The sequence below is a fragment of the Cryptomeria japonica genome, chromosome 8 (assembly GCF_030272615.1).
Source record: "Cryptomeria japonica chromosome 8, Sugi_1.0, whole genome shotgun sequence".
Taxonomy (NCBI): domain Eukaryota; kingdom Viridiplantae; phylum Streptophyta; class Pinopsida; order Cupressales; family Cupressaceae; genus Cryptomeria; species Cryptomeria japonica.
Window position 1 is genome coordinate 300,325,480 of NC_081412.1, and position 26,221 is coordinate 300,351,700.

Here is a 26,221-nt window from a genome sequence, read left to right on the forward strand (position 1 = left end):
ATTTTCCTTACTTATTAGAGTTATGACTCTTTAGCTTGGAGTTATGTTGCGTAAAGGATATCTCCTTGGCGATGAAGGTGTGTATATGTGTTTCTATCTTGCTTAAGATATCAACATACAACTATGTTGACATCTTAAGGGGGGGCATACATCACGACCTCCTTGTAACATATGCTCGATTCAAGTTGTGGATTTCCTTGCATAATTCCTTGCTTGGTTATCCATTTTCAATTAAGTTGCATATATCCTTGCATAATGCCTTGCTTGATTATCCTCTTTCAATTTAGGTTGTGGATTTCATTGCATAATGCCTTGCTTGGTTATCCTTTTTTCAATTCAAGTTGCATATTGCCTTGCTTGGTTATCCTTTTTCAATTCAAGTTGTGGATTTCCTTCTTTCAATTAAATATTGTGGATTTCTTTGCATGATTCTTTGTTGGGTTATTTATTGCACATCTTATATAGGTTGTTGCATATGCAAAGCCAGACCAAAGTCCTAGATGAGATGTTTAACTCCTAAAACCAAACAATGACATATATAGCAGGATGAGTTGACTAGCATAACACAACTTGCTAGACCTTTCAACCCTCCCCTTTTCAACTTCTTTAAGGTAGGTTGACTAGTATAGCATAACTTGCTAGAACTATCAACCCTCCTTGTGTTGCATTTTCGAATGAGTGGAACTAGCATAACACAACTTGCTAGACTATCATGACTCTTCCTTCGTGCATGGATCACACAACATAACACAACTTTTTGTCCCATGAAAATTCATATTTTTCGTGGATCACCTAGCATAGCACAACTTGCTAGCCTATGGAAGCCATGTTCCTTCTTGTTCTCTCTCATGGATCACCTAGCATAACACAACTTGCTAGCTTGTGGAATATATGTTCTCTCCTTTCTCCTCCACATGAGCTCATAGCTTTGCTAGTTATTGGATCAAGGTTTATCACTCGATGCATGCTCTTGCTTTTTCCATGTGACCATTGGTGTTCCTGTAATTTAGTTTTCCAAGAATGAGATTAGTGGAGCTAGGACATTTTGACTATCGAGATCACTTCAACTAGTTGATTGAACCTTTTTGTTTTGGTACTAACCCCTTTTGTTGTGTGTCTTTTGTCTTTGATTGTCTTTTTTTGGCTTTTTTGTCTTTGTCTTGTTTTGTGTATACTTGCATGTGATTGTACGAGTTAAGATCCTATGATTGGGGGCTTGATTCCTTGAAATTAGTGGTGTCTTATCTCTTTGTGATCTTGCTCCTAGTTACTTATATACCTATCTCTCTATTTCTCATCTTTCTACTTTACCATGAGTATTTGCATAGGCCCATACTCTTGTTAAAGTGGGGGCTAAATGTGGTGTCATAAATTGTAACCTGGAACAATTCACACCTCATTCTTGTGCCTCTACTTTAGCGTGTCCCATCTTGGTTTTCCCCTAGGTCCATTTTAGCCCTTTTTACTTCGAATTTGATGTCACCTAGCTACATAATTAAGTGGATCCCATGTTGGGACTATGCCTTCCTGATTGTCTACTTTTTTGCCCTGTTTTGGGAGGACAAGGGTGCCCCAGATGCCATGGTCTTCCTTAAACAAGTCCTATTTCAAATAGGTCGAGGCACTTTCCCTCCCCAATGAGTTTTGGTTCATGTGGCTCAATTTGATCATTAAAGGTCAGCCCAATCGGTAAATTACCTAAGGAACCCTATATAAAGACATCTTATCAATTCATTTTGATATCACTTTCATACCATATCATCTGACATTCACATCTTGAAGTTCTCAAGCATTCAAGGTAGGATTTTATCCCACCATATCCTTTCAACATCTTCAAGCATCATGGAGCAAATCTACATCATTTTTTATGCAAGCATGTGTGTTTGATTAAGTCATTCATTTTCATGTCAAGTCATGTTATTGCATCAACACTTGTGATCATATCTAAAGAGCATTGCATCATCAACTTCAATCAACTATTGCAAATATAAGGTATATCATTCAACATTTACTTCATAATTTCATATTTCAATTCAAGGTTAATTCCTAAACCAAGGTTTGACCTAGGAAAACTCTCATCAACAAACCTATTTTGATCATTTTGTGTGCTAAAAATTGACAAGAGTTGCGAGTGAGGAATCTAGCAAAGTAGACAACGACAATTAGACTCGTCTTTTGAAGGCATGAAAAGTGGAGGACCAAGATGGTCACCCCCTTGGTCCTGAGAATTTCAAACGACCTTCTGACAATAGATTTTGTGTGTCATCTTGATCTAGAAAATATCAAGTTTGTCTACCTTTGATATTTGAAGGACCAAGGCTATTCGCTCCCTTTGGTCCCAACAATTCCGCTCAAACTTTTTGTCACAAGTACTAATCTATTTGTAATTCTCAAATCTAAGTTTACAAATCCTGTAGTTCTATTACTATATTTTAGATCAATTTCTCATTGTTTGTTCTCTATCTAGAATTGCAATATAACCCTAATTCAAATTCAATTGCAACTCATATAAGGAGGATTAATTTGATCTGTATTTAGTCCTTTTAGGATTGGATAATCTCAAAGCTCCAATTAGGTCGGCTAGAATAGGGGATAGGCAATAACCCCAATAAGTCAGTCCAAAACATTTAATTGCGATAAAAACAATCCAATCTAGGAGATAGAGAGGACCACGTTAGTGCACATCCTCCAAAGTCAGTAGTGGCCCAAAAATTTAACTTCCAAATGAATTTACTCAATGTACATCACCATGAGACATATTAGGTCCTAGAGACAACTCATCATAACCGCCAATATTGGCACAAAGCCCCAAATGCATGGCATAAGCAAGAATATAGATCCAGTTGGCTAGATAACCACAAATCACCCTAAAAAACAACATCAAACAATACATGTAACACCAAAAAAGATAAACCAATGTCATGTAAACCACATAGAGACATTCCTTGAACATCCAACAACATTCCCAAATACTCATTTCATAATGTCATTCTAAAACAAGCTAGCCCAACCAATCTGCTACAAGGTTCTTCAATCCCTAATGCCTGGACAACATAGTCATGAGATAGAACACTGTCAAACATACTTGTGGAACACTTCATCACCTAGAATTTTAACTGAGACACTACACAGACGTTATAAACATTTCCTCCAAGCAATAGTAGTAGAAACGTCAATGTAGAAAAATGTTCTACATTTCTCGAACCAATCCTAACAAACATCCAAATTACTAACTTATTGTATTTACCAACAATACCTATTTCAACACCAGGGACCTCAAAAGATAGGAGTGCAACGTCCACAACAAAACCAAGACAAATCCAAAATTGCAAGACCACATCTACAAACATAGAGGAATGCAATGCATTTTCCTAGACAATCTACAACACTCTTTCCTGCACTTACATACTTCACCAACCAACAACTTTCAGAATATCCTTGTGACATCATTTGCTCACTTGGGAGCACCAAGGAGAGAACACACCATCCTATAACATACACTATCTCATCAACATACTTCTAATCCTCACCTTAATACTTCTAATCCTCATCTTAATGCTTCCAATCTTCATCTCAATGCTTCTAATCCTCATCTTAATATAATATCATCATGATACCATCTTCACTAACAACCAACAAGATATGACATCCAACCATCAATGTTCTTCAACATACCACATCATCATAAGCACCATTACAACATAATGAGTATAGACATCAAACACCAAGAAGGTGGTCATCTGTAACAAAGAACATCTACAACCATCATCCATCTACTCTCTACATCAATTAACACAATCTCAACACAACAATGAGCATATCATAAACAAAGGGTTGACATCAATAACAACACATAGTCATCAATGACAACAATTGCCAATATACCTAGCTTCTTTAAAATAAGCAATATCAATATCATCAAACGTGGATTTAAAATCATATCTGAATTTGTTTCTATAATCACATTTTCCATATCATTGAAAGGTGGATATAACTGGATTTGTATCTATAGTTACATTTTTCATATCATCGAAAGGTAAATTTGAAGACAACCTGGATTTGTTTTTATAATCATATTTTCTTTCGTATTCACCTCTTGCACATTTACATCATCTACATTCATATCATCCTTCATGGTCCTTTGAATGTTCTTCTCTCCAATAGTCATGGAACTAAATGCTTCGACATTCTTCATTTCTCGAATCATTGTTATTCTATATCTTGGTTGTTTTGTCTCCTCTCTATTTGTTTCTTTTTATTCAATGTCACGAACTTCCCATGTTTCCTTTTTTGACATTGTTTTGATCCCATGATTCCAAACCCTCTTGATAAATAAAATTTGATTTTTTACCTATTTCTCAATTGAAATCTCTAAAATTCTCAGTACAAAATTATCTTTAACACTTAATCCCTTGTTCCATAAATTCTAAAGTACAAACTCATGTGAAAACCCTCCTTTTCTATTCCTCTTCAAAATAATTCATGATGTACTTCATTCCACTTCATATTTGATCCAATGATTAACTTCTTCTAAAACACAATAGAATATGACATGCCAAGAGGCTGCATAAGGCAACAATTAATAAAAAATTGCATAAAAAGTTGTTGTCAATCATACAATGGTAAAGAGCAAGTTGCAAATAGACAATCCTAAGTTGTTTTCTAAAAATTAAAAAAGGTCAAAAAGGAAACAAGTACCCATTTTAGAAATGGATAGATGAGTACTTGTTGTTTAAATAATGGGTACATGTTATGTTTAATTTGAAAATATAACAAGTACTCATTTTAGAAACAAGTACTTATTACTTAAAATTTGAAATCTTGACCTGCGCTTTGCTTTGGGTTTCAGAATGGGAAAAGCATAGAGAGTCGACCCTTAGCCTTGTACTTGCAAGTAGAAGGTCATGGCAGTCTAAACAAAAAATAGTGACTTTAGACATGTTTGATTACCTTTTCTAAAAGAATTCTACAAAATTAAAACCTATTACAAATGACAGTGTCTAAATTCAATAATGTAAACTTTTTTACAATTGGATTATTATTTTATTTTTTTCAATTTTTTTTAATGAAATCGATCCATGAACTTGAAATAACATGTTTTCTTATTTTTTAATAACTTTTCAATATTTTACTTCTTTTCAAAATGATTTTTTTATTTTTAAAAAATTATTAATTTAGGTTTAATTATGATGGTCATATACAAGGGACTTTCAAAACAATAACTAGAGCCAATAAAAAAATTCTCAAAACTATTAAAAAAAATTATAAACAATATCCTCATCAATATTTAGTTTCTGACACATCTTTCAAAAAGATTCAAAAAAATACTTTTATTTAGATCAAAATAAGATGGTTGTACATGTGCATAGTATAGTACTAAAAGGTAACTTTTAAATAGTAGTTTTTAGACCCACCTATTAAAAATCATTTTGTATCATCTGAGTATTAAAATAAATTACACATTTGAAAATTACACTCAAAGTGCTACATTTCATATTAGTGAACTTTTTAAAAATTCCATCTTTAAGTGCTTCAAATTTTTAGATCAACTGTGACAAATTTTGAAAATCAAGAAAAATAACCACTTTTTAGCCAAAAAGTGGACTCAACTTCTTGCACCTACCCTACACTTGCGGCATCTTTGTTGTGAAAGAATCACCCTACATGTAACAACTCTTTGATAAACTAAAACCACTTTGGGGATAATATATTCTCTGCTTGATCCTCCTCTTGATGGATTGTAATAACTATAGGAATCATACCATGATCAACCAACATCATGCTTAACTCAAATAATGATCCTCTACACCCTCTAGAATGAAGTAGAAATGGGTTATGTGCATTAGTTTTGTTGACTTAGTATGTAACTCTCCCTTTGAATTGAGTTTCATCCTTCTTCATGGACAATGCAACTTGCAAGCCCAACAAACTCATGTAGTTGCTACACCTCTATATGGGTTTTATTTTAGCACGCACTCTAGCTAAAATAACAACAAACATTAGCTCTTGGATTTCACTTTGATATTGGATCTTGACCGACAATTCAAACCTTAATATGTGTTTCTTGTCTCCAACCTTGTACCTTGTAGTTGATTAGAAAACCACTACACAACATTTGGATGTTAGCAAAGCATGCACAATGAAAGGACCTACTTGGTATCACTTCCCTCCAATCTTAGAAAATGAATGACTTTGATACCACTTTCTCATGATCTTGGGGTAGCTATGTTTGCACTCTAGTACATCACATAAAGTGAGATGCTTTACCACTATCTTTATGTGCATCTAACTCTAATGGTTGCCTATGACATATGCATTAAATGATTTTAAAAAACAAACATTTTAAATGAAGAAAAAATATTTGCATCACATTCATAATAATCTACAACACAACATTACTTTTGAAAACCCCTTCAGTGGCTAGAAAACTCTAGGAAGAGTAAGCTATTCTCCTTATGTCACTATTCTATATTCATTCGTGTTTACAATGCTAAGATGAGACATAAATTACATTCATAGAATCTCGACATGGAGCATGATTGATAACCCTGCTTGCAACAATGGAAAATGAAGGGCTTCTAGCTCAATGCACATGTTTTATTGTTCACTTGCAATAGTCCAAAATTGTTGCATCAATCCTAATTATTTACCATACAACTTCTATTGAAAAGGGATGTTGAAAAGGTGTTGCTCCAACACCCTTGTAGTAACATTCTTTGTCTTCTTCCATCATATTTTCTCCACCAACCACATTCAACTCTCCAATCAGCTACATGACCTTAATCCTCAACTTGGCTAACTAGTTCTACATGGCTTTGGCAATCTTTGCTAGCATATAGCATAGTTTCAATTAGTTATCAAGTTCTCTACCAGCCATGGATGACTTTGACAAATGCAACCATATCCACATGACTCCAATGCTTCCTAATTTCGTATCTTCACTTTGCCAATCCACCAACTTTTTGCTCATATGGCTTTCCATACTTCAATAACAATTAGTCTTCCCCCTTACCTAATCGTCATATTTTGCCTTATGTCTTCACCTTCCACCTCTAGACCTTTTGCCCTTTTAAATTTGCTATTTAGAATGTAACAACAACTACCCAAGCCATTACACTGAACAACACAATTGTGGCCAACAATTTGACAAGGTTGCATAGGAAGGAAATGGCCACCTAAAACACCTTCGAATTAGGCACATAGCAATATTTATTACATGCTTAGTAATGTAGTTTTGATGCACTCATGAATGAGAATGATGGACGCCTACCAAATACTAAATGCATGCCAAAATGACTGCTTAAGCTTCTTATGTGCCAAAAAAAGATAATTGCTGCCCTATTGTCTGTCATTTGGTAAGATGCAAATGGTTGCATAGAAATGAACAGTCGCCATGAACTTGCCACCTCCATACGTTAGCTATCACTAGGTACCTATCTCCATGTGGTATTCCATCCTTGTTGGATGATGTCAAAATGCTTGCATTGGGTCATATTTGGAACATCACTGCAAGTAATACCATTAAACTAATTGATGTATTCTTACCGGTAAATAGAAGTAAAGATAGATATAGAATGAAGCCTATCACCTCTATTATTGTTGTGTGTGACTTGGCAATAATTTAAAACACTTGTGACATTTTCTACTGGTGAACATGCAACACCACAAGGCCTTTGCAAGTTGCTACCAGTGACTTGTACTCGTGTTGCAGGGGTCAACTAGTTTCTTGTAACTGTCTTTCCTCCTTGCTATGGATGACTTACAACTTGCTTCTGGAATTTTGCAAATTGAACCTACTTGTCCACCTACATTAACCCACTTTTCATACCACCATTTAAATAAAAGATTCTTTCTGAAATAGCATTGCTTATTTGCATATTCAATTTCCTACCATACAACATGCTACAATTCTATGGCATGCACTTGAAAGAGTAAGAACTTTATTGTTACACAGATGGAACATAACCTATTAAGACAGTTAGAAATCACAAAAATTGCCAATGAGAAGAAGACAAATTCACCCATGATGCGTCAATTGTTGCAAAATTCGAATGAAACTAATTCTGATATTTGAAATAAAGTTAAAGAAAATCAAAATGAAGCAACCATATCACTTCTTTTAACGCATAAATATGGCTGCATTTAAAGGCAAGGTTATTTTTAAAATATATTGATTGCTCCCAACACCTCAAAGATTCAAAGTTTTTAACATAAAACATGCTTCAGTTCTACCATAACGTGTTGCAAAAACTTCCAAGAAAATCGGACAATCTTAATTGTTACAGAGAGGAGACAAAATTCAATCGAGGCAAACACAGAAATCACAAAAACAGGCCATGAAGAAGATAAATTAATAGATGATGCTTCTGATATGCAAAATACAAATGCTTTCATTATGATCTTGAAAAAACATGGTTTCAAGAACACATCACAAAGTAAAAGGAGCCACCAGTCGATTGCCAAATCTAGTAATCAAGGAACTTCCGTGTTAAGCACAAGTAATCAAAGGCATCAGCTTGCTAGCATAATACAATAGCAGTAGTCAGAAAACTTTTCTGCTTTTCCAACTGTGCTTAATAAATTGCTTGAACAAGAAGGCAAATCAATTCAAAATACAATCTGAAGTTCAGAAATCAAAGAGTTTATTCTATTCTGAATACTATGTTTAATTTGCTGTCAAGAAATCAAAGAGCTTATGCTATTTGATTGAAACTCTGTTTTTAATCTGACAGTTCAGAAATGAAGGAGCGAATGCTGGAGTGCTGTATTCAATGCGAGAACTCAGAAGTCAAAGAAAATATATATTCTAAACTCGATATTCAATCCTGAAGTTTCAAAATCAAAGAGCTTCAGCAATTCTGAAAATCATACGTGTAACTAGAGATGGTTAAGTCTTGCGGAATACAGAAGTTCTAAACTAAAGATAAACTTCTGGCATTCAATATATCGGCATTTTGACCCGAAAAATGCAGAGAAACATTTTGTGGATCAGACAAATAAGGTATAAATAAATTAGGCACCTTCAAGGGGAGGAGCTATACGCCTGTAAATGGCCTGAAATGTTTGGCCTTCATTTCTTGCTACCTTCTGTCCTTCCTCGGTGGCAGTGGTCAAGAGCTTCACCACAGGATCTATTTTCAGTTCCTCTTGACCAACCTCTTCAAATAGAGGGTGTGCATCCAAGCAACCTTTCATCCATTCACCGAGCTCTTCGACGTCGGTTATAGTATAAAGAATTCCTCCGACAGCCATGGCATATGCATATTCTGCAAGCAAAGGAACAGTAATAACTCTGCGCCGGTGATTCTTCTCCTTGAAGTGTGGATCCGGGAAGAGAAAAAACATTTTCTGCAGCTGCCCCTTATCAAAATAATTCGGCAGGAACTTCATGGAATTTGTTCTCACTACAGAGATATTCTCATAATGCCCCGGATTTGCTTTTCTCAAAGCTAAAATTCTTTCTTTAACATACTCACTTACCTTGTCGCGGAGCTCCATGCCTATCATCAGGGTCGATGGGAAAATGGGTGAAAGCTGCACCAGAAGCCCACCAAAGCCGCAGCCAATGTCTGCAAAACGTATTTTCATTTCTTCACCAGTTGAGGCAGAACATGCGTTCGCGGGTGTCAAATCCTTAAAGTCTGAGACTTTCTGTGCTTCTTTAGCTTCACCGTTAGGGTTAGGGGCCGGAGATTCGTTGTCTTGGTGATTTTTTTTGGAGAAATATGCGGGAAAATGGTCGGCATAATCGAATTGAGCCGGACCGAGAGGTACAGGAAAGTGCGAATCGCTGAGAGGGTTGCTGTGTGCTCGCGCTCTGTAAAAACGCTTCCTTGGATGCTTCACGGACGCGCCATGCTCTCCAACATGCGACATTGCTCAAATTCGAGGGTTTCCTTGGACAAATGTAACTAAATGTGACGATTCTGCGGGTAAAACTTTTTAAAACTTTAATATAAAAGGCTCTATTAGGCTCGTGCTCCGAAACACAAAGTAAACCCTAATTTCCTCATATTTATGTCAAAAAAGACAGCCATTCTCGTTTTAGCCAGACTAAATAACTCGAGAGCCGCATCTACACACGGGACCAATTTAAAGCGTAAAACTGGTACTCGTGAGCTATGGATAATACGTCTACCTCAAACCAAACTACGCCAAATTTGACGGGATTTCAAGCAGACAAAACAGAAGAGCTTAATGATATCACACCTGTACTGGACCAACAATGCACAGAAAGCCGAGAAGAAGAAGAAACTGATCAGATTACTCACCAAGTACCGAGATTTAACGATAGTTGCGCTAGAGACCCGGCAGAAGCGTTGTTTTCTCTGTGCCCCGCGGCTCATGAGCTTCCTTTACGTCCTCCTCCTGCAATAGAAGCGAACTATGTTCAATATTACGTCGTAGGTAAAATTCGTTCAAATATTTTACACAAAACTGCTTAGTTTCTTATAATATTAAAATTTGGAAGTTAATGGATCTTTGGTGTTGGATTTTGAGTAGATTTTCTGAAGCCCGAGCACGATCAGTATATTTACAGACATGCAAACGGGTAAAACTTTGGCACTTAGAGATAATCTCCAAATATTAAAAGTCGAAGATTGTTTATCAAAATTATAAGATGAAGATATTAGGAATATCAAATGTATCAAATTTATTCTATATAAAATATCTGTGTAAAAAATGTAGAGTTTAATCTATATCTCATTAGTTGTACCGTTTGATTCAAGGCTATGCGTAATTGGCCTGGCATCCACGCATGTTGCTCTGGGAAAAAAGCCGGAGGTTAAAGCTGTGGACTTTAATGTTGGAAAATCAAGCCGAAGCAATATTAAGGTCACTGGAAAGCGAAAAAAGGTATCTTCCGCGATTTTTCCCCATAAAGAGTAAAATTAGCCTTTGTATATTCAGGCGCTAGCTTTTCGGTTCTGGCCCTCCGATGACTCTCTTAACTTATTTTCTTTATTCTGCCACCGGATAAGCTGTTTGCTGTGTGAAATTTAGTCAACGCGGTTGCTTTTGCCATTTGGTTTCCATTTTTGATTAAAAAAATTTTGGCAACAAGAACTTCCAGGCATCTGAAATGTGCCCCAAAAATTCAGTAAAAGGCACGGACAAGACTCAAAAGCCTATGAATTCCACAAAACATGCCTGGAAGCTGGAGGTTAGCTTTATGGAGATTCCATAAGTTGTTGGAAGCTTACCAGTATGTCCCGACCATTTCCTTATGAAATCTACCTTAAAGCTGTTTCCCGCCGCAGTGGATTCCATTAATCTCTGGAAGCTTCCCGGCATATCACAAACATTTCCTCCTGCATTTTTCTAACCTAGCCATCTCTGCTTTATAGAAAGTCACATTTTTTAAGCTTCTGGCGTTTCTCGACCTAGCCATCTTCGCTTCGTTACACCCATTTCCAATGTTTTGAGTACCCATTTCCAATTCTTATTTCAACATAGCCTGTAACATTTTCTTGTCTAAGCTAAGGTAACCAACTTTCTTTCACAGCCTAGACTGTGTATTGCATCAAATAATCGTATCGATTACCAGGTTTGTCCTTTGACTTAAAAATGATATCTCGTTTTCTCTCATTGGAACCCTCAGATCACTTTGGTACTCTGTAAACTTAAAACTACTTTGCATTCACATTAAATTATCCATCTCTTAATTAAAGAATATGTGACTTCTAAATTCAGGCTTATGTGGTCTGCAATGGCAAACTTCCTATAAAGCCAGCAAATTATTAACCATCATAACTATTTAACTATGTCCTGATAGATCTCAGAACGATATATTGCAACTGTCGTGCATTTCAATTAACTTGACAACAATGCTGCACTTCTAGAGAGTATCATTGAGTAATTAGAGGACTCAGCTACTATAGTTGGTTATATTAGATCCTATTTTTAGTAGAAGGGACTTGGATTATTTTGCTCTAGATGCTTCTTGGGTTTTATTTATTTAGTGTTTCCATGGGGCATCCTTATCTAATATCATTTTTTCCAGAATTTACTGCATTTAATTGGAGTCAATCTTGATGACCCACATATCATGAGTGCCGGTTCAGAAGAACCTACCTCTCATGAGCACTTTTATTCATCATATTCAATCTCAACACATCATTTTCTTATTTCAAATCCATATATGGTAGTTATTTCAAAGGTCTCATGAGTGGAAATTGTAGTAGATTTTTGGAAACATAATCATGGAATAATTGTTGAAGTAACTTTTTGAAGTGTATGTGTGTGGCTATGTTACACCAAGTCTCTAGGATGGCGTTGGCAAGGGATGGGGGATGCATTTTTGGGAGGCCATTTTTTGGGGGACAGCAAGGGACGGCTATTCAAAAATGTTAGAAATTCCAAATATTTGTATAGTAATATTGATAAGGCATTCAAATATATGCATTATAAATCCTTAACTTGTAATATTAGAGTTCAATTGAGATTTCACTTCAGAGTCAACAAACAAATCAACAAAATTTAATTACTTTCATTGTCAATGTGCATATAAATTATATAAAAACTTTAACAAAATGCCCAAAGGCTGCAAGTTTCAACTAGAATATGACAAAAAAAGAGAAAATTTTCTGCTGCCCTATTCAACATCTGCTAACACTGCATCAAAGTCAGGGTCTGAATCTGAGTCACTGCCAAAAGAGGCTGCTTCATCCAATGGAACCCCAACCAATCTCTTCTATGTGACCTCCTTATCAACCTGTGTGGCATCTTCAAGATTTCATCCCAATGTACTGCTAAAGTTTGACAATACTTGGGAGTCTTGATCTTGAAGCCGCAAATTGGTTGATGAGATGTCATCCTCAAAGGGGAATGTCCTTGAAGAGGTCCGTACTTTGTAAAGGCATCCTAAGTGATGACTTTGAGTGGCAGCCTGAGTGCCAGGAATAACAGGGGGACATTTTATTCCCCTCTTGGCACACCTATGATGTCCTCATTATGGGAATACACCCCAAAATTAAAAACCTTATTCTCTTCCTTGAGGAATATTAAGACAATGGTTTTCAAAAGACAAAGAAGCATGGGGTTCAATCTAGCTGAGTTAGAAGAGGAGAATTGAACCTGCATGGCATGGCGAGAGCAAAGTAGGAGGATCAAAAATGGAGTGAAGGGAAATTCAAAAATCAGATTAGAGAAATAAAAAGATGGAGGATGACGGTATGCAGAATGAATATGAGTTCATTCAAGCATTATAATATCTTCTGGAAAGAGAACATGAAATTTGTGGTCTAATGGAAAATGAACACAAAAGCTTCTTAGCTGAAATGGAGGAGACAGATAGTGATCTGTCTACTTCTCCTAATGGATCCCACTATGAACAAGACATATTTGGTCTTGATAAAGAAGAAATGGAAATAGGAAAGACATGATGAGAAATAGATCTATCTTCTCCAGCAATCTGAGTAAAACCAAGGAACTCCAGCCCCATTGTGCAATTCCAAAAAGACAAAAGGCTTCTACATATGAGCTAGGGTAAGAGGGGACAAGATTCTAATCAAGTAAGAATTCAAAACGAAGCAATGGAAAGTAGTTAGAAAAGGCTCATAATCTCTCCTAGATGATATGACACAGATATCCAAAAAAAGATTCAATCAATGAATTTCATTTCCTGAAACATCAAGGACATGCATGCACAAGCTTTAAAGGGACTGATCAAAGGTATGAAATTTGAAAAAATAAATATTCTACTCTTGCAATAAACTTGACTATCTAAAGATTTAATAGATCTAACATGTTCCAAGGTTTGGAAAATGGCTGATTTTATTGGGAGAAGACACAAAAGGAAAACCTTACAGGTTAGCCATATTATGGAACCCTAATTTGATTATTGTTCTGATTTAGATTTTTCTACAAATGAAATCACTTAATATGTTTGTAGCATAGAATTGCCTCTAGAGTTATTACTCACAAACTTCTATGGTCCAAGAAGGGAGTTGCTTCAAAATTTGTAAAGAAGAAGAAGAATATGTAGAGCTCAAAAATGGATAATGGGAGGAGACTTATATCACTCTTAGAGATCGAGGATAAGAGAGGAGGTCCCCTAAGAAATAAACGCTGCTAGGACCTACAAGACTTTGTCAACAACCTTGATTTTTGGGTATTAAACCCTCTTTTGGGTACTTTGCCTAGAATAATGGTTGAAAAGGTAGAGATCCAAAAACAGAAAGGCTGGACGAGTTGTTGGCAAAGAATGAATGGCTTTGTCCAAAATTATTTTAAATTGCAAATCTTGAAATTGGAGCGATCTAATAGCTGGATCTCAAAGGATGTGGCTTCTTCCATCCTTTTCCTTCAAATTTGAAAAGATGTGATTTGAGTGTTCAAGATTTGATATCTTGATTACAAAATAGTGGAACCATGGTCCCAACTGGATGAGTTTGAATCTGTTCAAGTTCACGGAAAAGATAAAATTTCTTTCATCTCAAGAAATGGAAAGGTGAGGTCTTCACAAACTTATTTGAAAATCCAAACACAAATATGAGAAGAGAGTTAAAAAGATTTTAGCCTATAATGGAGAAATATGGCTTCATAGACAACCTTCTATGAGAGCAAGTGGACACTATACACCTCCTAGATGAGATTTACATCAAGAAGATTTCTTTTGGAAACAAAGATCTTGAATCAAATGGCTTCGAGAAGGGAATCAAAACAAGTTCTTCCATCATAGTATGAAACTCAGACGTCAAAAGAACAAAATCGTGCATCATGAGACTATCAATGAGGAAATCTTTGGATCTCAAAGGCACGTTAAGAATGAAGTGCTCTGTTTTTAAAAAGATCTCCTTTTAGAGGATGAAGTGGATTGGGAATCGACACAAAAATCTTTGTCTGATAACATCCCTAAGCTTATCTTTTCCTAATTAAAATCAATCTCAAAAGATGAAGTTGAATCCCATTTTGACCTCAAAGGAACAATGTTTTTTATCCTAACAATTTCTCAATGCGATTCATTTAGCATTTTTGGGAAATGGTTAAAGCGGATCTAGCGACAATATAGGAGTACTTGTGGAAATCCCAAAAGGTTTTGAAAGCCTTCAATTTTACTTTAATTGCCATCATCCCCAAATCTTAGTATGCTTCCTCTTTGGACAACATTAGACCAATTTTTCTTTGAAATACAAGTTTCAAGATCATATCCAAATTCATTGCCAATAGTGTAATGTCTTCTTCCCTTTGGTCATCTCTTATGAGCAAGAAGGTTTTGTTGAGGGAAGGCAGATCATGAATGGTGCGAATGTAATCCTTAAAATTAGTGAAACATTCACTCATTGGCTTCTAGCCATAATAAGGTGTCTCTACTCAAATTGGATACCAAAGGCATATGATTGGGTCAATGGGGAGTTCATAGATCAAGTACTAGACAATTTTGGGTTCTCTAGGGAATGGCAAATGAGGGTCGAAGAATGCTATTCTTTCCCTAAATCCTTGGTTTTGATAAATGCCATGTGACAAGGTTTCTTCCTCTCTTCCGTAGGTCTATATGGAGGAAGCCTCTCACGTTTCGTTTTCTACATCATTATGGTTGAAGCCATGGGAAAAAATCTTTTGCAAAGGTGAGGAAGAATGATTCTAGGAAATAATTCAACCCTTTTAGGAAACTTAGTGACTCTTGCTCAATTTTCGGACAATGCTATGTTGACTTTGAATCCATCAATTAGGGAATGTAATAGAGTCAATACATTCCTTAAAGAGTATGAAAAGTTTTTTGGATAGAGCAACAACATAAATTGAAAGCCATTTTATCAATGTCGCATCCCCCTTTTGTTTTTAACCAAGCTTTGAGAATGCTGGAAAGTTTCCCTCCTCAAGAAATATCTAGGCATTCCTCTTTTTCAAGAAATAATGAAAGAATCGTTATGGGAAGTATTAATAAGCAGGATAAAAAACAAAATCTCATGTTATAAGGTAAAATGGATATCCTCAAAATGATGTCTCACCCTAGCAATGACTCTAGCATACCAATGGTCTATTCTCCAAGCTCCAAACAAGATACATAAAGAAATAAATAGAATCTTGAGAAATTTCTTCTAGCAAGGAAAAGGAGAAAAGACAAAATTCCCACTAGTTTCAGAGTCAAATGTTTGTCTTCCAATGGAATTAGGTGGCGCGGGATTGTGTAATTTGGAATGGACCAACATTGTTCTCTTTGCTAAACAAAGTTGGAGGATATACAATAATTCAGAGGCACTTTGGAGCAAGGTTTGATAGGGTCACTATCTTGATAGGGATAATCCAAAACTTTTCTTTGCTACATCCCTTCTTCCTAGAAGCTTGGGAAAGCATGAAAATACCTGTTTTCCCTTATTGCCATACTGATGCTGACCAAAGTTGTGGCAAAAATTGAAACCATAACAGCCAACAAGAACATAACAAAATAACAAGAGAAAAGAGAAGGCGGATATCAAAGAAGAATAAAGGTCACTAATATTCATGTTTTGTAGTATGTTTGTATAAAAAATCAGCCATAAACTCTACATGCCCATGATTTTCCCAAAAAAAGATCAAAACAAACTTGACATAAAATCCAAGGCCATTCTCATGAATTATCATTTGGTTTGCTTAACTTGTAAAGAACCACCATTTTCTCCTTCAAGTCAGACGCATTTGTTGACAAGTGTTGATTGCTAACTCAGTGATTTTGGGAGAATTCAATCATAATTTTAGCAACAAACTGAAAAAATCTTTCTATGAGTTTATCTGATAGGCTATTGTATTAGTTTTCTCCTTAATGGCCTTTGTCCTAGTGTACACTAAAAGGGCTGGTTAACCAATGCTAACATTGGTAAGTTGCCTCCACAATTTGAGGAGGAATGTTGCTGATTGAAATGAGAATTGCTAGTCATTGGGGGAGAATATTAACCTACTTCCCAAGATAACATGATGCTGCTGCCATGGCCACCATTGGCATCAATGATTAGGTCTTCCATATCAGGTCTCTTAGCCAAATAGTACCGTTCACAACATTCTTTGCTACAGCATTATGGTGTTCGAAACCTATGGATTGATGGCCCAGTGTAATGCCCCCTTTTGTAAATGCCCTAGTTTTTGCCCTAAAATCACAAATTCCATTCAAAAGTGAGATGTAAGATGGTTAGAGGTATAACTTTACCAATTAGATCCTGATTGAGACCCCTCAATCATGTTCGATATAACGTCAATCATTCCTACTACAGTTAGGAACATTATCTTAATCATCATTGTAGTTTACATAATGTGCATGTGGATTCCCTAAATAGCAAATCAGTAAGATCATGGTCCATGCATTATGCATCAGACCCAAACACTCATATAATGCACAGGGACTGTATGCTGAATATTCATTATTAATTCAGATTTCTACTTGATCCCCTTTCTCTTCCCTTTGTAAACTAATCATAGCCTTTACTAGGATGAAGTCGATGCACATATAAATTCGCTCAAGTCTTCCAATGTAATCTTGTTTTACATATGCTCACATCTACTTATAGGTCTTCTCATAAGCTCTCATAGGTCTTCTCATTAATCTTTCTTAAGTCTGCTTCTTTCTGTCTACTCATAAATCTCTTTAAATCTGCTCATAGGTATCCTTTAAGTCTGAATCTTATTCACTTCACCTCTCATATATTCTTCTATTAGACATCTACTCTAAGACTGCTCCTGTCATCTAATGTTTTTCCTATTTGAACCCTCCAACTTTCCTTACCCCCATCGCACCTTTTCATGAAGAGATATGATTCTCCCAAGGGAGACGGTCTTTTCATGTTTTTATTTTGCTTTTTAAACACTTTACAAAGGATGCGCTATTTCATGGGGAGTCGGCCCATATGGTGTCATTTTAATTCAAAGTCAACCCATATGATATTTAATTTTCTTCCACAGTCAGCCTTAACAATACATAATTAAATTTATTTGAATTCTTTTTACATCTTCTCATGGGCTGGCCAGCAAGTGAATAATATTAGGGTCAGCCACAATGATCTTTTTTAACTTATTTTCATCAAACTACAGGAGGTTGGCCAGATATAAGAATAGTGATGTCTTATAAATAAGACAATTTTCTAATAAGTGATATATATTAGGTTTGAGGAGATATCAGGGCAGTGACATGACACCCAGATGAATGGAAGTGTCCCAAGGGTTGGAGTTACCTTCACTAGTGGGGTTCATTGGTTGAGAATGTGATTTGTAAATGGTTGAGATTGGGAAGAATGATGTGAGGGCAGTTAAGAGAGAAGATGAGATGAAGTTGGAATGGATATAAATGATATAGATATACATATACACATACATGTATGTATAGATATGTATATAGATATAAAGAAAGGAATATCGTGTCAATAAGTGAGCGAAGCTGAAAGTTAAAGCATAAATAAAATTCTGGTTTTCTGAGCTCATCATTCATTAATGGTAGGATTCCTTCGTCACCAAGAATTATTTAGTACCATTAAAGATTTGTGTTGAGGGAGACATTTTACCCCCCAAATTAATTTAGGCTTTTGTTCTAGTATAGAACTTTGTCTATGGTTTTCTCTAGTTGCTTCATTACAATATGCCAGCCTCCTTTTTTTCTCCCTAGAAATTGTTAGGAATGATTCTTCAATAATTTAGTCATATCTCTCCTTTGGAGTAGAAAAACGAACCCTTAGAGCATACTAGCTATATGTTTAAGGAAATCGAGGAACCAAAATCTCAAAGAGGCTCATCCTTGTCTTGTTCACATCCTTGCTTCCCTTCTCAAATGGTGATTCCCCCTCCATTCCCACTTCATCTCATTTTCTCTCTTCCTTAACTGCCCTCACATCATTCTTCCCAATCTCAACCATTCACCATCACATTCTCAACCCATGAACCCTACTAGTGAAGGTAACTCCAACCCTTGGGGCACTTGCATTCATCTAGGCCATCAATCCACAAGTTTTAAATGCCATAATGTTGTCTATAAAGAAGATTGATTGACAATAAATTGACCTTTTTAACAAGTTTTGTATGGTTTGAAATGTATATGAAAGATTAGCTCTTTCTCATTACACAAGAAAAAGACTCAAGTTCAATTTGTTGCTAGAACACCTTTGGGTTCTTCAAATACATCTCCATATTACTATAGCAAATTAACTTCTTGTGTTGAGCATGATATTGGGTGTGTTGTCAATGCTAGCTAACTTTGATGCTTTGTTATTTCTAGGTGGACCATGACTAACAAAAAATTCTATGCATGCAATACGAGCTTCTTACATTGCTTGGAAGATACAAAAGTAACTTTGGTCTTCAAAAGGGATATCAAGATGTTGTAGATGAAATTGTTGAATTTGATAGACTAACATTGTGGCTTAGTTTTCTAGGTGTCATCTTTTTTTGAAGTTATAGCTGCGATAGAGATCTAAAATGATATATATTCTCCTCTCCAACGTCTCTTATTTAATTCGTGGCTTTAGTTACTGTTTTCTTTCTTGCATCGCTTTGACTGTTACTGTTTTCTTTCTTGCATCGCTTTGACTGTTGTCGGTGAGATGTCTATGTGGATGTCAGTGGAATATTTATGTGGTTGTCGGTGACTCTTCCCCTTCCATCATGGAGCCTCTTCACTTGCCTTGCGATTCTTTATGTATATCGCTCTTCTATTTTCGTGGTTGTCTTCTTCTTCGGCAGATTGATAGTCATATTGCTGGCTTCCAATTTTGTCTCGTAGCAAGTTGAGAATAATGTGTATGGAGTCTGTCAGATCAGTAATATTTTATGTTTTCTGTGTTCAGAGTTTATAGACTTATGAAGGTTTATAGAATGTATATGTGATGTATCATTTGACTTCATTGTCATGATTGATTTGTAGAGAATCAAACTTATCTTATCTTATTGTGATTGATAGTAATCTGAAACTATCAACAGTTGTATTCATTTTCAGAGATATAATAAAGTTCATTTTTGAGTGGGCTGGGTTTTTCACCCTCAAGTGGAGGGTTTTCCCAGGATAAATTATGTGTATCTTGTTTCAGATTTCTGTGTTGCTAAAACATTAATATGGTATCAGAGCAAAGTTCCTTCTATTTAGCCTAACCGCCTGAAGGTAGATCCTGTGCTTTTAAGGGAGTTCGATCAACAGGTTGCAGATGTCCAATCAGCTACTTGTCAGAACTTATGCATGCAATTTGAGTCTTTCTAAATGAAAGAGTTGCTACAATCTTCTGAACACGTTTCATCCTTTGTTGAGCTGTTGCTTCAGAAGCTGAGTGTTTCTTCTACTCGTGTATTCTCTATTCTTCAAGGATTTTGAAATCAAAACAGCTTCGGTGAAGGAATTGGCTTTTTTTAGCGATTTTCTTTGAAGGTGTTTTCTGAGCGATCGGTGCATGTAAATACGATTGTCGTTGAACTGAAGATAGATAGTGAGTGATGACGAGGGCCAAAGGCCACGCAGTCATTATCACTAGATGCTTTAGTATGGTTGAAAATTCCAATGCTGAGCAAGATTAGGAAAGAACATTGGTGGAAGACTAACTTATAGAGAGATAAGCATTTTCTTTGTGGTTGAATGATGTTCATGAATTTTTCATGTTGTTATTAATTCATGCTATATCATTGGGATAGTGAATCATGTTAATGTTTTAGCAACACAGAAATCTGAAACAAGATACACAGAATTTATCCTAGGAAAACCCTCCACTTGAGGGTGAAAAACCCAGCCCACTCAAAAATGAACTTTATTATATCCCTGAAAATGAATACAACTGATGATATTTTCAGATTACTATCAATCACAATAAGATAAGTTTGATTCTCTACAAATCAATCATGACAATGAAATCAAATGATACATCTCATAAGACTGAAAACTTTGAGTACGTAAAACATAAAATATAACTAATCTGTCAGACTACACATGCACAATATTCTCAAATCGCTCTCAAAATGAGAAGCCACCAATATATCTATCAATCTGCTGTAGAGGAAGAAGACCACAAAACTGAAGGAGCGGTGAATATAAAGAATCGAATTACAAAATGAAGAGACTCCATGATGAAGGGGAAGAGTCACCAACAAAGGAATGAAGAGACTCCACGGTGGAGAGGAATAGTCACTGACAGAGACTTGAAGAGACTCCATGGTGGAGAGGAAGAGTTGTCGACAGCTACAAAGATAATTCACTGAAATCCTCATAACCATCTCATCGACAACAAACAATAACTAAAGTCACAAATTAAATAAAGGACAATGAAGATCTTCTATCGCAGCTATAAATTTAACACTCCCTCTTAGCGAGAGAGATCTTCATTTCATCATCTCATGACAGATACTTACAACTACAATCAAAGAAAGTCAACATAGTCTCATCACAGATTTTATTCAATAAAGTTGTTATCTCATCGTAACAATATTCACCATAGCTACTCCTAGAGGATGAATGAAAACATAAATAAAAATCATAAAGTCATACACATGACTTCCACCATAGCTACTCCGTGAGGGTGGATCAAGGGATTTCACCTCGAACTTCTCTCATAGAGAAGAACTCATTAATCAAGGGATTTCACCTCGAATGTCTCTAGTAGAGAAGAACAAATTAATCAAGGGATTTCACCTCGAACTTCTCTCATAGAGAAGAACTCATTAATCAAAGGATTTCACCTCGAACTTCTCTTGTAGAGAAGAACTCATTAACAAGGGATTGCACCTCGAACTTCTCTCTCACAGAGAACTCATTAATCAAGGGATTTCACCTCAAACTTCTCTCGCAGAGAAGAACTCATTAATCAAGGGATTTCACCTCGAACTTCTCTCGCAGAGAAGAACTCATTAATCAAGGGATTTCACCTCGAACTTCTCTATCACAGAGAAAAATGTTTTAACCAAATCTTCATGACGAGGTAGCTACCTTTGAAGCTGAAATGCCATGCTTCCTCTGATGCTGAAATCAATCTTCTGACCTCCTTGTCCAAGGTTACTTCTGACGATATGTCAGACTCCCTCTAAATGTTGATTCTTCCTCTGTGAAGAAATACAAGCAATCTTCCTTCCTTGAATGCAATCTTTGATTCGTCCTTTTATAATTTTGCTCAGCAATGGAATTTCCATTCACTTGGATTGATCACACCAAAGCACCTAGTGATGATCTGATGGCTGTGTGGCCTTTGGCCCTCAACCATCACTCATCATCTATCCACAATATCTGCCCCGTGCATAGTTTAAGCATCATCTGAAGAACTGTCTTTAATACCATCCACAGCAAAGTGATGGACCAACCACATAAATGCGACAAAAATCCACCTGTAGCAGGGTGTGCCAGAATGCTAGGTTGCAATGCCCATCCTAGGACAAAAACACAAGATCTACCTTCAAGCGGTTAGGCTCTATAGGAGGAACCCGCTCTGATACCATGTTAATGTTTTAGCAACACGGAAATCTGAAACAAGATACACAGAATTTATCCTAGGAAAACCCTCCACTTGAGGGTGAAAAACCCAGCCCACTCAAAAATGAACTTTATTATATCTCTGAAAATGAATACAACTGATGATAGTTTCAGATTACTATCAATCACAATAAGATAAGTTTGATTCTCTACAAATCAATCATGACAATGAAGTCAAATGATACATCTCATAAGACTGAAAACTTTGAACACAAAAAACATTAAATATAACTGATTTGTCAGACTACACATGCACAATATTCTCAACTCGCTCTCAAAATGAGAAGCCACCAATATATCTATCAATCTACTGAAGAGGAAGAAGACCATGAAACTGAAGGAACGGTGAATATAAAGAATTGAATTACAAAATGAAGAGACTCCACGATGAAGGGGAAGAGTCATCAACAAAGGAATGAAGAGACTCCACGGTGTAGAGGAATAATCACCAGCAGAGACATGAAGAGACTCCACGGTGGAGAGGAAGAGTCACCGACAGCTACAAAGACAATTCACCGAAATCCTCATAACCATCTCACCGGCAGCAAACAATAACTAGGACGATGAAGATCTTCTATCGCAGCTATAAATTCAACAAATCATGTATGATTCTAGCATTAATATTTCTCTTCGAGATAGTCTTGAACTATTAGTAATCTCTCTTAATGCTTTCAAGACAGACTAGAGAGCATAAGGATGATGAGAGATTGCATTCAAGGAAGGAAGACCTTGATGATGGTTGCTATGAGATTGAGTTGGTGACTGTAGAGGTTTTCTTGAAGAGGAGGAATTACCACTCAGAGGGAGCCTCACTTTACAGCTTTAGAGGGAACCTGTCACTTCAGCTTCAAAGGGAGCTTGACTTTCAACTTTAGAGGGAGCCTGATTCTTTTAGCTTCAGAGGAAGCCATATCTTTAGGTTAATGAGTTCTTCTCTACGAGAGAAGTTCGAGGTGAAATCCCTTGTTAAGGAGTTCTTCTCTACGAGAGAAGTTCGAGGTGAAATCCCTTGTTCCACCCTCTAAGAGTAGCTATGGTGGATCCACCCTCTAGGAGTAGCCATGGTGGAAGTCATGCATGTGACTCTATGACTTTATTTTTTGTTTTCTGATTCACCCTCTAGAAGTAGCTATGGTGAATATTGTTATGATGAGATAACAACTTTATTGAATAAAATTTGTGGTGAGACTTTGTTGACTTTCTTTGATTGCAATTGTATGTACCTGTCATGAGATGATGAAATGAAGATCTCTCTCTTGCTAAGAGGGAGTATTGAAGTTATAGCTGCGATAGAGATCTAAAATGATATCTATTCTCCTCTCCAACATCTCTTATTTAATTCGTGGCTTCAATTACTGTTTTCTTTCTTGCATCGCTTTGATTGTTGTCAGTGAGATGTCTATGTGGAGGTCAGTGGAATATTTATGTGGCTGTCGGTGACTAGCCCTTCCATCGTGGAGCCTCTTCACTTGTGTGGCTGTCAGTGACTCTTCCCCTTCCATTGTGGAGCCTCTTCACTTGCCTTGCGATTCTTTATGTATATCGCTCTTCTAATTTTGTGGTTGTCTTCTTCTTCGGCAGATTGATAGTCATATTGCTGGCTTCCAATTTTGTCTCGTAGCAAGTTGAGAATAATGTGTATGGAGTCTGTCAGATCAGTAAAATTTTATGTTTTCTGTGTTCAGAGTTTTTAGACTTGTGAAGGTTTATAGAATGTATATGTGATGTATCATTTGACTTCATTGTCATGATTGATTTGTAGAGAATCAAACTTATCTTATCTTAAAGTGATTGATAGTAATCTGAAACTATCAACAGTTGTATTCATTTTCAGAGATATAATAAAGTTCATTTTTAAGTGGGCTGGGTTTTTCACCCTCAAGTGGAGGGTTTTCCCAGGATAAATTATGTGTATCTTGTTTCAGATTTCTGTGTTGCTAAAACATTAACATCTTTGTCATAGACAAACGACTCATTGAATAAAATGTTATAGTGGCACTACGTTTTAAGTGAGTATATTGCATATGTGCTTGATTCTATGGTCAAATGTGCACTAGTGATGGGACTTTGATATCCTTACCTTGATGGTGCCCTCCAAGGGAATATGGATGATAATGTGCTTTTGTTACATGGCATGGGTGCTTAACTAGATCTTGTGCAACAATGTAACTTTGCTTCCCACTATTGATGATGACATGAAGAGGTTGCCTTGTGATGAAACACTTGGTGTGAACAAATGCTCTTATTCCTTGAATGTGTTAGAAGTGGAATTACTAGTGGGATGATAGGTGGCATCTCAATCAATGTCTTCTTCTTGCATAGGTTTGTATGTGAATTGCACAATTGAAAATTGTTTTGCAATGCATTCATAATCATTGTGGGTGCTGGTCATGTGGCCTCTTCACTTCTTCCCTTGATTCCTCCTGCTTTTTTTTTGGAGTGGGTAATATAGCCTTTCATTGTGTTGAGAGTTTCTTTTGCTAATCTCCTTGGCATGGGGTTTTCACCCTTGCATTAGAGGTTTTACTTGTACCATGTACGAGCTTTCTCTTGCACATGGTGTCATAAGGGAAGGCACTCTTTTGCTTAATCTTGGCCTTTGCTTCAACTTTGTGCAATGATAATAGGATTTCCCTAATGTGTTAGAGCTCAAAACTTGCATCTTTACATAGATAAAGGTTAGGGACCACTAATATTCTTTAGAAGCTTATTCTACTCTATCAATAACTCTCAAGTATGCAAGTCATGCAAGTCATCTATATGGTTTTGTACAAGCTGATCCTTCCTTTGTCATAGCTACTAGAACTTCATGCACACATTCTTGTAGTGCTTCAAAGTATAGTACTCTTTGTGGACATCATTGTAAAGCTTTTCCCAAGTGTTCCTATGTTCAAAGTCTTGCTTGCATTGGGCATTGTAGGTATTCCTCTAATGTGCAATTAATGTAGACATCTTTAGTGTGGAAAGTTTATCTTCTTTGTATCAGTGAAGTAGATTATGGACATGTATACCTTAAGTTGTCCAATTTAAATATCCAATTATTTAGCATTGATATTGCCTTGGAAATTTGTGATGTTGAGATTTATATGTACTTTGAAAGGACCTTGATGTTGAAATGGTTAGTCTTTTGGTTAATATGCCACTAAATCTTCTAGGTGTGTGTTGTGTGTTGTGGTTCTTAGATTTGACATGGACTATGTAGCAACAATAGGTGTGGTGCTATGTGGCATGAAGGTTTGTTGACTTGTGCTAATAACCTCTATGCCATGTTTCAACTTAAAAGTGTTGATTGGATGGATTTTAGACCAAGTTATTGTATGGAAGAATGTTGATGTGCTAGAACGATAGCTTTGATATTCATGGTCATGTGGTTTACCCCGGAGGTTTCCTTACACAACCAAGGGTAGGACATGGATTGAAGCCTAGCTTGGATTATTGAAGGTCTTTTAGTATGTGTTTTCAGTTGTTTCTTGCTCATAAGTCAAATCTAAGTCCTTGTTTCCTATAATTGTTAATGTTGCCTTTGCCAATTCAAGCTAACACCTTTGCAAGATGTACAAAGGAGAATTTCAAGTGCATTAGACAAGTTCAATATGACAAAATTGGATATGTGGAAAGGTAGTGAAGTGTTAAGGTAGAGAATTGGTCATTAGGGTTTCTAAAACTTGTCTTGACAAATATATACTTTTTTGGTGTTTCAAGTTAGGAAAAGGTATACAAGTGGTCTAGAGCATATTGAAGAGAGAATGTCACACTAAAAGGTTAAAGTGTCAAAAATGACATTTATGTGCTTGGGTGTGCTTGAGGGAGAGCAAATATAAT

General features: G+C 36.2%; 2 protein-coding genes across 2 annotated transcripts in view; one reads left to right on the top strand and one right to left on the bottom strand.

Annotated features, from left to right (window-relative positions):
- Positions 1 to 8,669: 8,669 nt before the first annotated feature.
- Positions 8,670 to 9,876, bottom strand: LOC131035886 (tRNA (guanine-N(7)-)-methyltransferase). Its single transcript, XM_057967646.2, has one exon. It carries the CDS (start codon positions 9,874 to 9,876, stop codon positions 9,013 to 9,015), a length of 864 nt encoding a protein of 287 aa, XP_057823629.1. The 3' UTR covers positions 8,670 to 9,012.
- Positions 9,877 to 9,925: 49 nt separating this feature from the next.
- Positions 9,926 to 26,221, top strand: part of LOC131035887 (uncharacterized) — a 29,134-nt gene continuing 12,838 nt past the window's right edge. The window contains exons 1-3 of the mRNA XM_057967647.2: positions 9,926 to 10,407; positions 10,504 to 10,552; positions 10,731 to 10,857. Coding sequence (XP_057823630.2) covers positions 10,122 to 10,407; positions 10,504 to 10,552; positions 10,731 to 10,857 — 462 coding nt within the window. The 5' untranslated portion in view covers positions 9,926 to 10,121. The remainder of the gene's footprint in view (positions 10,408 to 10,503; positions 10,553 to 10,730; positions 10,858 to 26,221) is intronic.